The following is a 12,049-nucleotide window of genomic DNA, read 5'->3' as shown; positions in this document are numbered from 1 at the left end:
CATTCACAATAAATGTATTGATCGGTGGAACATTTTTTCTTGTCTATTACATGACACTATCCTCCACCAGAATAACATGCAGTTACCTACACATGGCAGACACCGCCCACCCTCATCGGAGGGTCTGCATTACAAGGGCTGCACCCCGCTAGAAATAGCCACACGAAATTAAATTCAAACCTACACATGGCAGACACCGCCCACCCTCAGCGGAGGGTCTGCCTTACAAGGACTAGAAATAGCCACACGAAAAAAAGTTAGTACATACGACAGAGGTCCTATAATCCAATTAACTAAGTACTTGATCTGTTGCCTGAGTAAACACTGACGTAAGCCGGAAGTCCCGAAGTCGATCTCTGGAATTCTTAGGAATAAGATGTCCGAGTTACACATTGCTATAAATTGAACCTCAGATTGTTCATTCCTCATTGACGGCTCATTTGTTGCATCTCTTGTATCACACTTCAGTGGCGCTGTGTTACGGAGATAGCAGCTTACAAACCTTGGTTTTGCACTGAACCCTCTTCTGTTGTTATCCTGGAATTTCCTACCCGGAACTCTTACTCGTCACACATCTTTGTTATCGAGCCAGCAATCTTTCCCAGTTAGGACATTCACAAGTGTCTGCAATAATCGCACGGAGAAGTAGCTGCTGCAGCTGGAGATACTGTAGGTCGAACAAAGTGATCCCTTAAAATCCTGACTTTGAATTCAAGCTTATACACTATAAGATGGATTGTGGTCAAAATGCAAGAGCAGCACAATTTGTCCCAAATGCCTTCATTTAAGTGTGCACTTGTCACTTCCTGTGACATAGAAAGATCATTTTGTATGTTTAAGGATATACTGACAGATAATCGGATGAGCTTAATTTAAGACGATTGGGGGAAATTAAGGTAGATTTTGTATAATGTTTCAAAATAAACTGAATTTTGATAGTGCATATTTTCCAGTTTATTGTGCATGTTTTGCCATACTATAGTGCATGAATGCATGCATGTTTTGAGATTTTATAGTGCATGGAAATCCGGGCTCTATTTATCACTCTATAGAGAATAACATCATCCGCAAAAAGCCTTACCTCAGATTCCATTCCTTTACTCATATCATTTATATACATAAGAAAACATAAAGGTCCGATAATACTGCCTTGAGGAATTCCCCTCTTAATTATTACAGGGTCAGATAAAGCTTCAAACCTACCAACCTGGGCCCAATGTTTGGGAAGCCAGGCTCTGCCTGTCACAAGTCAGGACAAAGGGCGAGTGATAGAGGAGTAACACCTCTTTAAAAAACCTTGGTCCAGCTGACCCGGCTGGTAGTCCCATATAAGGGTCCCTTGCCAGGGTTACGGTGAAGACCTCAACGGCAGTGAAGGCAGAGAAGACGGATTTCGGAACGGTGGAACTGATGGACGAGGCAACCCCGACAGAAAATCAGTAAGCCTGGCTACTTAGAAGGCAGCCCCTTCACGAGGCTTTGGGTGCTGAAGGCCAATAACCTACACACCTGAGATTAACCTATTACAGAAACATCAACGAATAGAAGCCGGATGGATAAAATGGATTTGACTTTTAGCATGAAATCGGACACGAGAATTGGAATGTGGAATGTACAGACAATGTGGCAGGCAGGAAGATTGGCTGAAGTATCTAGGGAGATGAAGCGATACAGGTTGGACATATTAGGCTTGAATGAGATGAGATGGACTGGGTTCGGTGAGATAAAGACCCAGGAAGGGGACACGCTGCTGTACTCAGGAAGAGAACATAGAGGGGGTGTTGGATTATTGATCACTCAAAAGACAAGGAAGAGTTTGATAGAATGGTACCCAGTCTCAGAAAGGATTCTAGTAGCTTGATTTGCATCAAGAGTAAGACCAATTACAGTGGTGCAGTGTTATGCACCAACAGAGGCAGGAGAAGAAGAAGAAAAAGAGCAATTTTATGGTCAGCTACATCGAACCCTGTTAAAGGCAAAGAAAAGGGATATAACAGTCGTGATGGGAGACCTGAATGCGAAAGTTGGCAATGATAACCAAGGAGTAGAAAATATAATGGGAAAACATGGTATAGGTAATAGAAATGAGAATGGTGAAAGACTTATTGAATTTTGTAGTAACCACAGGTTGGTGATAGGAGGCACTATCTTCCCCCATAAGAATTGCCATAAAGTGACGTGGGTTTCCCCTGACCATAGAACGGAGAATCAGACTGACCATTTCACTATCAGCAAGACATGGCAAACCTCCCTTTTGGACGTGAGGAACAAGAGGGGGGCAGATGTGGGAAGTGACCATCACTTAGTAGTAGCTACGCTCCGACTTAAAGATTACAAGTACTAGGCACATTCATCAGAAGAGGAGGATAAAGTATAACTGGGATAAACTGAAGGACAAGCAGGTGCAACAAAATTTTTCACTAGAATTGAATAACCGATTCCAACAGCTAAGAGAGGAAGAAGGACAGGATATTTAACATAATTGGAAGAGCATAGAGAATACCTACATTAATACCTGTGAAAAGGTCTTAGGCAAAAGGGAGAGAGGAAGAGAGGAAGAGAGGAATGGATTACTTCTGAGACATGGGAAGCCGTGAATCAAAGGAAGGAATGTAAGAAAAGACTCAATACCGCAAGAACACAAGAAGAGAAGGCACAAGCTAGAACTAACTTTAATGAACTTAACAAAATAGTGAAGAGGAGATTTCGACGTGACAAACGAGCATTTATCAATAACCTTGCAACACAAGCTGAGACGGCAACACAAAACAATGATAGTAAGACCCTCTACCACATTACCAAGAGACTAACAGGAAAGTTTTCTAGATCTGACAAGCCAGTGAAAGCCAAAGATGGGAGATTATTGTCCACACAACAAGAACAGCTAGAAAGATGGAGAGAACACTTTCTGGAGATCTTGAATCGTGAAACAATCGAGGAAGAAGAGACAGAGGTGATGACCGTAGAAGAGCAGGAAGATGTTGCTATCAGTACAGAACCGCCATCAAGAACAGAGATCCAAAGGGCCATTAAACAACTAAAGAATGGCAAAGCGACAGGTATGGACAATATCACACCAGAGGCCTTGAAAGTGGACGTGGGTACTTCAGTCGAGATTCTGTTCCCACTTTTCAAGAAGATTTGTGGAAGAAGAGAAGATCCCCACAGATTGGAAGAAAGGATTGTTGATTAAGCTTCCGAAGAAAGGAGATTTATTGGAATGTGATAACTGGAGAGGGATTACCCTCCTTTCGATACCAAGTGCGGTACTCTCACGAATAATTTTAGAAAGGATCAAAAAGCGAGTTAACTCAAGGCTGAGGAAAGAACAAGCAGGATTTAGAGAAGGTTACTCCTGTACAGACCAGATCAACACACTGCGCATAATTATAGAACAATCCACAGAGCTGCAGTCGTCACTGTATCTGCTATTTGTAGACTTTGAAAAGCCATTTGATAATGTAATGAGGAAGAAGATGTGGAAAGCCATGAAAGAATTTGGGATTCCAAAGAAATTTATAAAGATAACCCAAGAAATGTGTGAGAACTACACATGCCAAATTTTACATCAGGGGATGTTGTCTGAGCCCATCCCAGTAAACACAGGGGTTAAGCAAGGATGTTTGCTGTCACCAATACTATTTCTGATGGTGCTGGATCTTATGATGAAGAAGGCAATGAATCGCCGAAGAGGAATTCAATGGGGACTGACAGGCAAGTTGGAGGACTTGGACTTTGCGGATGACTTGTGTTTGTTAGCCAACAGTTTTAAGGATATGGAAGCAAAGCTGAATGATTTAAAAACCGAAGCATCAGAGGTGGGATTGAAGATAAATGGAAAGAAAACCAAGGAGATGCGTTATAATAACCGAAACAAGGCACTATTATTTTTAGGAAACCAAGAGATCGAACAAGTTAACCAGTTTTGCTACCTGGGAAGTATAGTCACCCCTGAGGGAGGAACTATAGAGGATATAGGAAATAGAACAAATAAGGCTAAAGGAGCATTTGCAATGCTGAGACCAATCTGGAAATCTAAGGAACTTAACACCTATACCAAACTATGCATCTTCAATACAAATGTCACGTCAGTACTGCTCTATGGGTGTGAAACATGGAAGACTAACAAACAACTGATTAGCAGACTTCAAACATTTGTGAACAGAAGTTTGAGGAATATCCTGAGGATATGGTGGCCACAAGTAATCTCCAATGAAGAACTATGGAAAAAAAAAAAAAAGTCAAACACCCACTGATATTGAGATGCGTCATAGGAAATGGAAGTGGATCAGGCATACATTACGGCGAGATAAAGACAACATAGCAAGACAAGCCCTGGAATGGAACCCACAAGGTAGCAGGAGAAGAGGCAGACCAAGAAACACATGGAGGAGGAGTGTAATAGCAGAAGAGATGGAGAAAGGAGGAAAGACCTGGACAGAGATCAGGACGATGGCGCAGAACAGAGTTGGTGGCGGAAGTTCATTGATGCCCTATGCTCCACTTAGGAGATACAGGAAATAAGTCAAGTAAGTAAGTCAAGTCAGATAAAGCTTAACCTACTCTAATTCTCTGAGATCTATTTTCTAGAACGTTCATGTGCATGAAGTGTTCCTACATATATTGTTTTTATCTTATATACTTATAAGTTAGTTTTTAGTGGAGACAGTGTTTTACAAACTAATTTTAAGATCTAAAGCATATCATTAAAGACATACAATTGCATTGTCACACATAGTGACACACACGCCAGTTCCCGTTTTGACATGCCCGATTCGACGTGACCAAATACTTGTTATTTTATAGCATTCCCCAGACAATGTAATCTTAATCATAGCTTCACGATCTATATGTGAATGTATTGTTCAGCTGAAGATGACCCTATGTAGGGGGTCGAAACAAGCACTGTAGCATAATATGTGCAATAAATAAGTATTGATAGGTGGAAGTCCTTTCCTATTTCTAATTGTGTAGTTTGTCAATACGGATATGAAGATCATAGAATACTATGGCGATGTATTCGGCGAAAATTTTACCGATATCTGACTTTTGCCGTAACTCCTCCCATTCATCTTCAGTGTCGCCGTCTTCTTCTTCTTCTTCTTCTTCTTCTTCTTCTTCTCCCTCTCCCACTTCATTCAACGAACCAAAACCACACTTGACGAAACAGTTCTTGATTGTCGATGAAGGAATAGTGTGTCAGGCAACTGTCACACACTGCATTGCATCAATCACATTCAACTTGCGTATTTCTCCCGCCGGAATACTTCTAGCAGCTTCACGGAGAAAGTAACGCACCAGTCGCTTTCTGTAGGCATGTTTCAAAGAAGAAATTACATCTTGATCTAGGGGCTGCCAGTAGCTCGTAGGGCTGGCTGGCTGGCAGATAAAGAAGACGCACATGTTTTAAAATGAGATAAAGTTTGTGTGCAGCGCACTGATCCAACAACAGAAGTATTTTTCTCTACTGGCATGCCATTTTGCACTCAAAGCATACCAGCCACTCCTGAAAAATTTTGTTGTCATCCAAGAATTTTTAGACAAATTGCATTTGCTCGAAAAGTGCCTGATGCCCTTAAAACATCGTGGCTTCTCGAACTTGAATATGACGAGAGGAGGAAGTCTTTTGCTTCCGTCCGCATTGCAACACAGAATGACCCATTCAACATGCCCTCTTAAAGATGAGATAAATTTACACAACATAACAGGGTACCATTAACAGGTGATCACACTCATTGAGGAACATGAAAATGGTTGTTGACAGATTGCTTAGAAAAGGATGTAAAGTGAAAAACCTGCTTATGTTTCAAATACCCCACCCATGCACCTGAAAGGAAGTAAGAGCAGCAATTGCTACTAGCAAATATAGGGTCTGATTTCTAACATATAGACACATTTAGGGCATGGATATTGGGTAAGAAACCATAGAGATCCAGATTTCAACCTTTATATTTTTTTCAACATATCCCGCACAGTTTTGGTGAACACCACAGTCTATAGCCATTTCTCAACAATTAAATTCTCATTTATAATAATAATAATAATAATAATAATAATAATAATAATAATAATAATAATAATAATAATATCATTCTATTTGCAATGAATAATTTATATCATGCAAACAATGAACTACATTAATGCATCAAGTACACTGAAAATTTCAGTGAGTAACTTTCTCACCATGGCTCCTACCTGAGAACCCTCCTCGGTTCCACCAACAATGCGAAAGCCAAAACCAGTCTCTTGTCGTACGAGAGTCACCAATGTCTCCACCCATTCAGTGTCTTGGCCAGCTGGATATATTCGAACACCAGGTCCCAGACCAACCCACCTCATGTCACGAGGATACCTTATAACAAACATACCCAAATTACATTTTATAACTACAGTGGGTAATCTGGTAACAAATATCTGCTTCGCAATTATATCATGAAAGATATAAAGCAATTCCGAATCCTTTGAAAGTATACACAGTACTATTAGAGGATGCGTCACAAACTGAACACTTGAAATTAAATGCACGCCATGAACCAGTAAAAGAATTATTCTGAAGCAACACATTAAACAATAAAACAATACTTACAATTGGATGAGAGAAAGGCAATAACTATTATTCAATACCAATTTACCAGAACACTTTTCTTGAATTTTTTTTAGACTGTGGGATCGGGAAATATCACAAGGAGTCCCCAACTACATGGAGTATATTTTAAGACTTCATAGCAGAGTACTGAGGCATAGGAGTGCAGAGAAGCAGTGACAGCGAGCTCAGTATCCGCAATGATGTGCGGCAGTAGTCATCTCAAAGCAGCAGCATAATTTCGCCTATAGAGACTGAACGAAACTGAACTTGCCAGCTATATACATGATCAGGAAAAATAAATAAAGCAAACAAATATACTAGTAAATGAAACTGAACTCACCAATGAACGAGTCCAGTAAGACTGTAATTGCAATTCAATTTATTTTATTTTTGCATTACGTGCTGACAAATGTCAAATACAGTTTCCTGAGCTAATTTCTGAAACGATTTTATGCGGACTGACTTACAATAGTGACGGGTAATACTCTCGCTCGAGGCTGACGTCAACACATTTCTAGACTTTTGTGAGAATCTCAAAACTGATTCTTCTGTGCTGCGATCTGTGTGACGTTCCAGTAACTATGATGTAAGCATGAAAGCATATCAGAAGTTATTGCATGAAATAACATTCTCATATAGAAACGTGTGTGCTGATAAATTTTGTCAAACCAGGCGAGTTAGCTGTGCAGTTAGGGGCGCACGGCTGTGAGCTTGTATCTGGGAGATAGTGGGTTCGAATCTCACTGTCAGCAGCCCTGAAGATGGTTTTCTGTGGTTTCCCATTTTCACACCAGGCAAATGCTGGGGCTGTACCTTAATGAAGGCTATGGCCGCTTCCTTCACACTCGTATGCCTTTCCTTTCCCATCGTCCCATGTGTCAGTGCGAAGTGAAGCAAATGGCAAATTTTGTTGTCAAAAGTCCGGAAAAGTACTGCATGTTCAACTATGAGCCCTTTAATACCATTAAAGGAAGTGAAAACAGAATGTCAGTATCTTAAACTGTTCACGACTTATTTCAGGTGGACATCATAGTTGAATAACCCTGCATAATTCGTGAATAACTGTAGATAAGATGTACACCTACCTGGATTATAGAGGCACGCATTATACGAACTTGATAATAATGTTATTTGCTTTACGTCCCACTAACTACTTTTATGGTTTTCGGAGACGCCAAGGTGCCAGAATTTAGTCCCACAGGAGTTCTTTCGTCTGCCAGTAAACCTACCGACACGAGGTTGACGTATTTGAGCACCTTCAAATACCACCGGACTGAGCCAGGATCGAACCTGCCAAGTTGGGGTCAGAAGGCTAGGACCTCACCCGTCTGAACCACTCAGCCTGGCCATTATTTGAGCTTAAAACGGGGCAAGATGTACCTAAGTGCATATGCAACCACCATTACACATGATTGGAAAGTGTAATCTAAAATGCCCGAGTTTGCTCCAATTCTTTTTTAAAAAATGTATTTAATTCGGAAACCAAAACAGCGATATCCCGAATTACAAAATTCTGCAATGAAAATATATTTACAATGGAGTAGCACAAGGCAAACATAAACAAAATAAGTAAGAATAATGAAGGAAAACATCTAATGATAAAAATAGAGAAAAATGAAAAACTAACAAAATAACTGTAGAGACACAACAACAATTAACAACAAAACATAAAGGCAAAAGAAACAACAAGGAAAACTGAAGATTGAACGTAAAACGAAGAGAACTTATAGCTAGGCACAGTAAGATAAATACAGACATAACACGTAAGTAACTGTATAGTACACTAAAAAATAAATATTACATTATGTACAAAAGAGGGAACAGCAATGAGGAAAAAAAGGAATATGAAGAAAACATACTAGGTTAAGTTAAGGAAGAATCAATTAAAGGAGGCATACGAAGAAAAAACGTCCAAGTTCCTGTCAGAAGATAAAGAGTTAAGGAGGGTTGGTTTGCGGATAAAGAAACTTCTTTGAATGAGAGAGAGGCGGGAATACGGAATATGAAGGGGCAAATTGGTTTTGCGAGTTGGAAGATGTAAGGAAAAGAAGGATGCAGGTTCAGGAGAACGAAATAAACCGTTAACAGCGTTATATAGGAATCTAAGGTCGGCTACTTTCCTGCGACTAGGTAGCGGGCGAAGGTTTAACTTATCCAGTATCTGATTACTGCTCAAGTTTCCACAATCACATACTCTGGCTCTAACAATGGCACAGAAGAATGACTGCACGCGGTCAATGTGATTCAGATTAGTGGCTGAAAAGGTAGACAAATAGGAGACACTAATTCAATAATCGGTAGGATGCAAGATACATAGTAGGCTAGGAGGGCGTGGATATCTGTGATGTCAGAAAATCTATACAACAAACGGAGAAGTAACATTGCTTGTGAGGTTATCTTTTGTATATGGGGGACAAATAACAATTTACTGTCAAAAAACACTCCTAAGTAATTGTGTTCTGTTAGAGTTGGGAACGGGTTACCGAGGAGGGAGTATTTACTAAGAATAGGGGATTTACGAAGCGTGATCGAATAGAGGAACACTTGGTAGGATTAGGCTTAAGATGCCATGTGGAGCACCATTCAGAGAGTGAGTTAAGCCCACTCTGTAAGAAGTTTACGTCTGATAAGGAATCGATTTGTTTGAATATTTTACAGTCATCTGCAAATAGTAGAATTTCACAAGAAACGGAGGATATAGTATTAATGACATTATCAATAAATAAGACAAAAAGAAGCGGACCTAGGACACTGCCCTGTGGGATGCCCGAATGTACCATAACAAGAGTCGAACTGAACCCATCAAGAAACACACGCTGAGTTCTGGCATTGAGGAAGCTCTGCAAGAGAGTTAGGAAGCGACCATGGATATTAAAACATTCTGAGAGTTTATATGAAAGAAGTGCGTGGTCTACGGTATCAAAAGCCTTTGCAATATTAATGTAGCACACGTCAAGCTGAGAAGCATCATTAAGAGCAATGTTGCACGATGGAGAAGAACAGCCAGATTAGTTAGGCAGGAGCTACCAGGAAGAAAACCATGCTGCTAGGATGATATATAAGGAAGTGTGGTGGATAACCTTTTCACAGATGAGACAGTGCGGGTACTATAGAAATTGGACGATAGTTTCTGACATCAGACCTCTTTCCACTTTTAAAAACCAGAGCGACGTTAGTGATTTTCCAGTCGTCAGGAAAGCAGCCGGCTGAGAAGCAACAATTAAATATAACAGCAATAGGATGAGCAAGAGTCGTAGCAGTATTCTTAAGGAAGACAGGACTGAGACCATCTGGACCAGTAGGTTTATTTTCTGGCAGGGACGAAAGTAAAGAATAGACTTCTGACTCAGAGGTGGAAAGATTACTTAGAGTATGAGAAGGAACAGAATCAATACACGGAAAATCTGGGAACTGATCAGGTGCAACAAAATTAGACGCAAAGTAATCGTTGAAAATTTCCAGTCTATTGCTACTACTGGCTAAATTATCACCCCAGGTCACTGTGTCTGGCACACGCTTTACATTTTTCCTGCTGTTTGTCAGAAACCAGAATCTTTTGCTATTACTTCTCACTTCTAGGCAGGCAGAGTTTATGTAGTCCTGGTAATCCCATTTTAAAAGCTGTTTATGGTGTTTGCGAAGGTCAGAAAAAGTTTTATAGCTGGCTTCAGAAGGTGACCTTTTCCAGTCTTTCCAGGCTTTCGTTTTATTAATTTCTGCAATTTCGGTGTCACTTTTCTTCCAGGGTGGGCATCTGGCGGATATTTTACGAGCGGGAACAAGGTCACGGATCACAGCACGAGTCCAGTCATAGAACAGGTACACTGCTTCTTGGACTTCACCCAGTTACAGCAAGTGCCAAGGTAGAAGAGAGAGGGTGTGATTGACAGCCTGCCGTTCAACCTTTCACCACATGGGTACACAGTTCCTAGTATAGGGTCGATGACTTTTCAGGGGGCGGGAAGGGGGAATAGAGAATGTTGCCTCTACAGACTTGCGGTTCGATTCAAAAATATTACGTCCCACAGAAATAACTGAAGGCTCAACGGAGCAGAGCAGAGCAGGTAGTCAAGAAGACTATCCCCACAGGTGTTCTCAAGGACGTACTGCTGGAGGCCTAGGCCCGTAATATAATGGTCGAGATACCACTTGTCGAGGCTATTAGAAGGGACACCTTGCGCAGTGGAATTCCAAGATATAGAGAGATTAAAGTCGCCCAGTATAATTACATTAGGATTCAGATTAATGGCTTTCATTACAGAAGAGAGAAAATTTTCAGAATAATTGAGCGTTGATCGAGGTGGTCTGTAAAAACAAACAAATAGATTTTTGGAATGCAGAAATTTCACTTCTACCCAAATGGCTTCACAGTCACTACTTAAATCAGTACGTAGGTTAGCGTGCCATTTGGATTTAACAGCTAGAAGGACTCCCCTGCCCCGAGAACTACGGTCCGTTCTGAAAATGGAAAACTCTTTGGAAAGAGGGATTTCCGTGTCTGAAACAAAGTCAGGGTTAACAAACTTTCAGAGAAGGCGACAATATCGAAAGAAGAAAGTTCTTGTAGGTAGAGCTCACAGTCAGTAATTTTGTTTTTAAGAAAACAGATATTCTGATGGTAAACTGAGATCGCACTATCCACCGCAGGTCCCGGGTTTATCTCCACATCACCAGCTAACTGTAGGAATGTTAACAACAATCTTAAAGTAGACCGAGTAGAAAATCGAGATAATTTACTGGAGGCTGGAATCGAAGCCGGTGCTACAAGAATGCAAGGAAGGTTTGCAGTCAGCAGTGAAGGAAAATGAAACTCAGAAACGGCAGTCAACCAGTTTCCAACCTCAGGTATATTCAATCTTGAGACGGCGAGTCGTATACTCCCGGCAAGGGAGGCTTGGGTACGCCAGCAGCCGCCGTAGCACGTGGAATAAAAACAATGCCATTTAAATTGTACAGACTTACTTCCAAGCACTTCACAACACATGAATGGGCCATGCTTTCGAGACAGATTCTCCAGTGCTGCGATCCGTGCGACGTCCTAGTAACTACGAGCTCCGTAGTATACCATCAGTGTTCTCATATGGAAACATGTATGCCAATAAATTTCGTCAAAAGCCCAGAAAAGTACTGCATGTTCAACTATGGGCCCCTTAAAACCATTAACGAAAGTGAAAACACAATGTCAGCATCTTGAACAGTTTATGAACTCAAGTGGTCATCTTAGTTGAATAACCCTGCATAATTTGTGCATAACTGTAGATGGCATACACACCAACCTGGATACCTCATAATTGTTGTCAGTGTGTGTATGTTTAGTCCTCAGCCCGAAGGCTGGTGGGATCCTCAACAGTTCCGCCATCAGCTGTCATAGATAGCCTAGGCATCACTGAAGAGGCGTACTAGGGAAATGAGGAGTGAAGTAGTTTCCCCGTTGCTTTCCTCACCGAGCCAGAAGTTGCTATT

General features: G+C 40.9%; 1 protein-coding gene across 4 annotated transcripts in view; it reads right to left on the bottom strand.

The window, feature by feature from the left end:
• Magi (membrane associated guanylate kinase, WW and PDZ domain containing protein magi) overlaps window positions 1–12,049 on the bottom strand; it is a 670,891-nt gene that overhangs the window by 320,029 nt on the left and 338,813 nt on the right. For 3 of the 4 annotated variants that reach the window (XM_068226155.1, XM_068226156.1, XM_068226157.1), the window contains one exon: window positions 6,184–6,352. In XM_068226155.1, the coding sequence (XP_068082256.1) occupies window positions 6,184–6,352 (169 nt within the window). The remainder of the gene's footprint in view (window positions 1–6,183; window positions 6,353–12,049) is intronic. The other variant, XM_067140637.2, reaches the window with a different exon arrangement.

The sequence above is a fragment of the Anabrus simplex genome, chromosome 2 (genome assembly GCF_040414725.1).
Source record: "Anabrus simplex isolate iqAnaSimp1 chromosome 2, ASM4041472v1, whole genome shotgun sequence".
NCBI classification, from domain to species: domain Eukaryota; kingdom Metazoa; phylum Arthropoda; class Insecta; order Orthoptera; family Tettigoniidae; genus Anabrus; species Anabrus simplex.
Note: the sequence above shows the minus strand (reverse complement) of the source record. Positions and strands in the feature narration are given on the sequence as shown.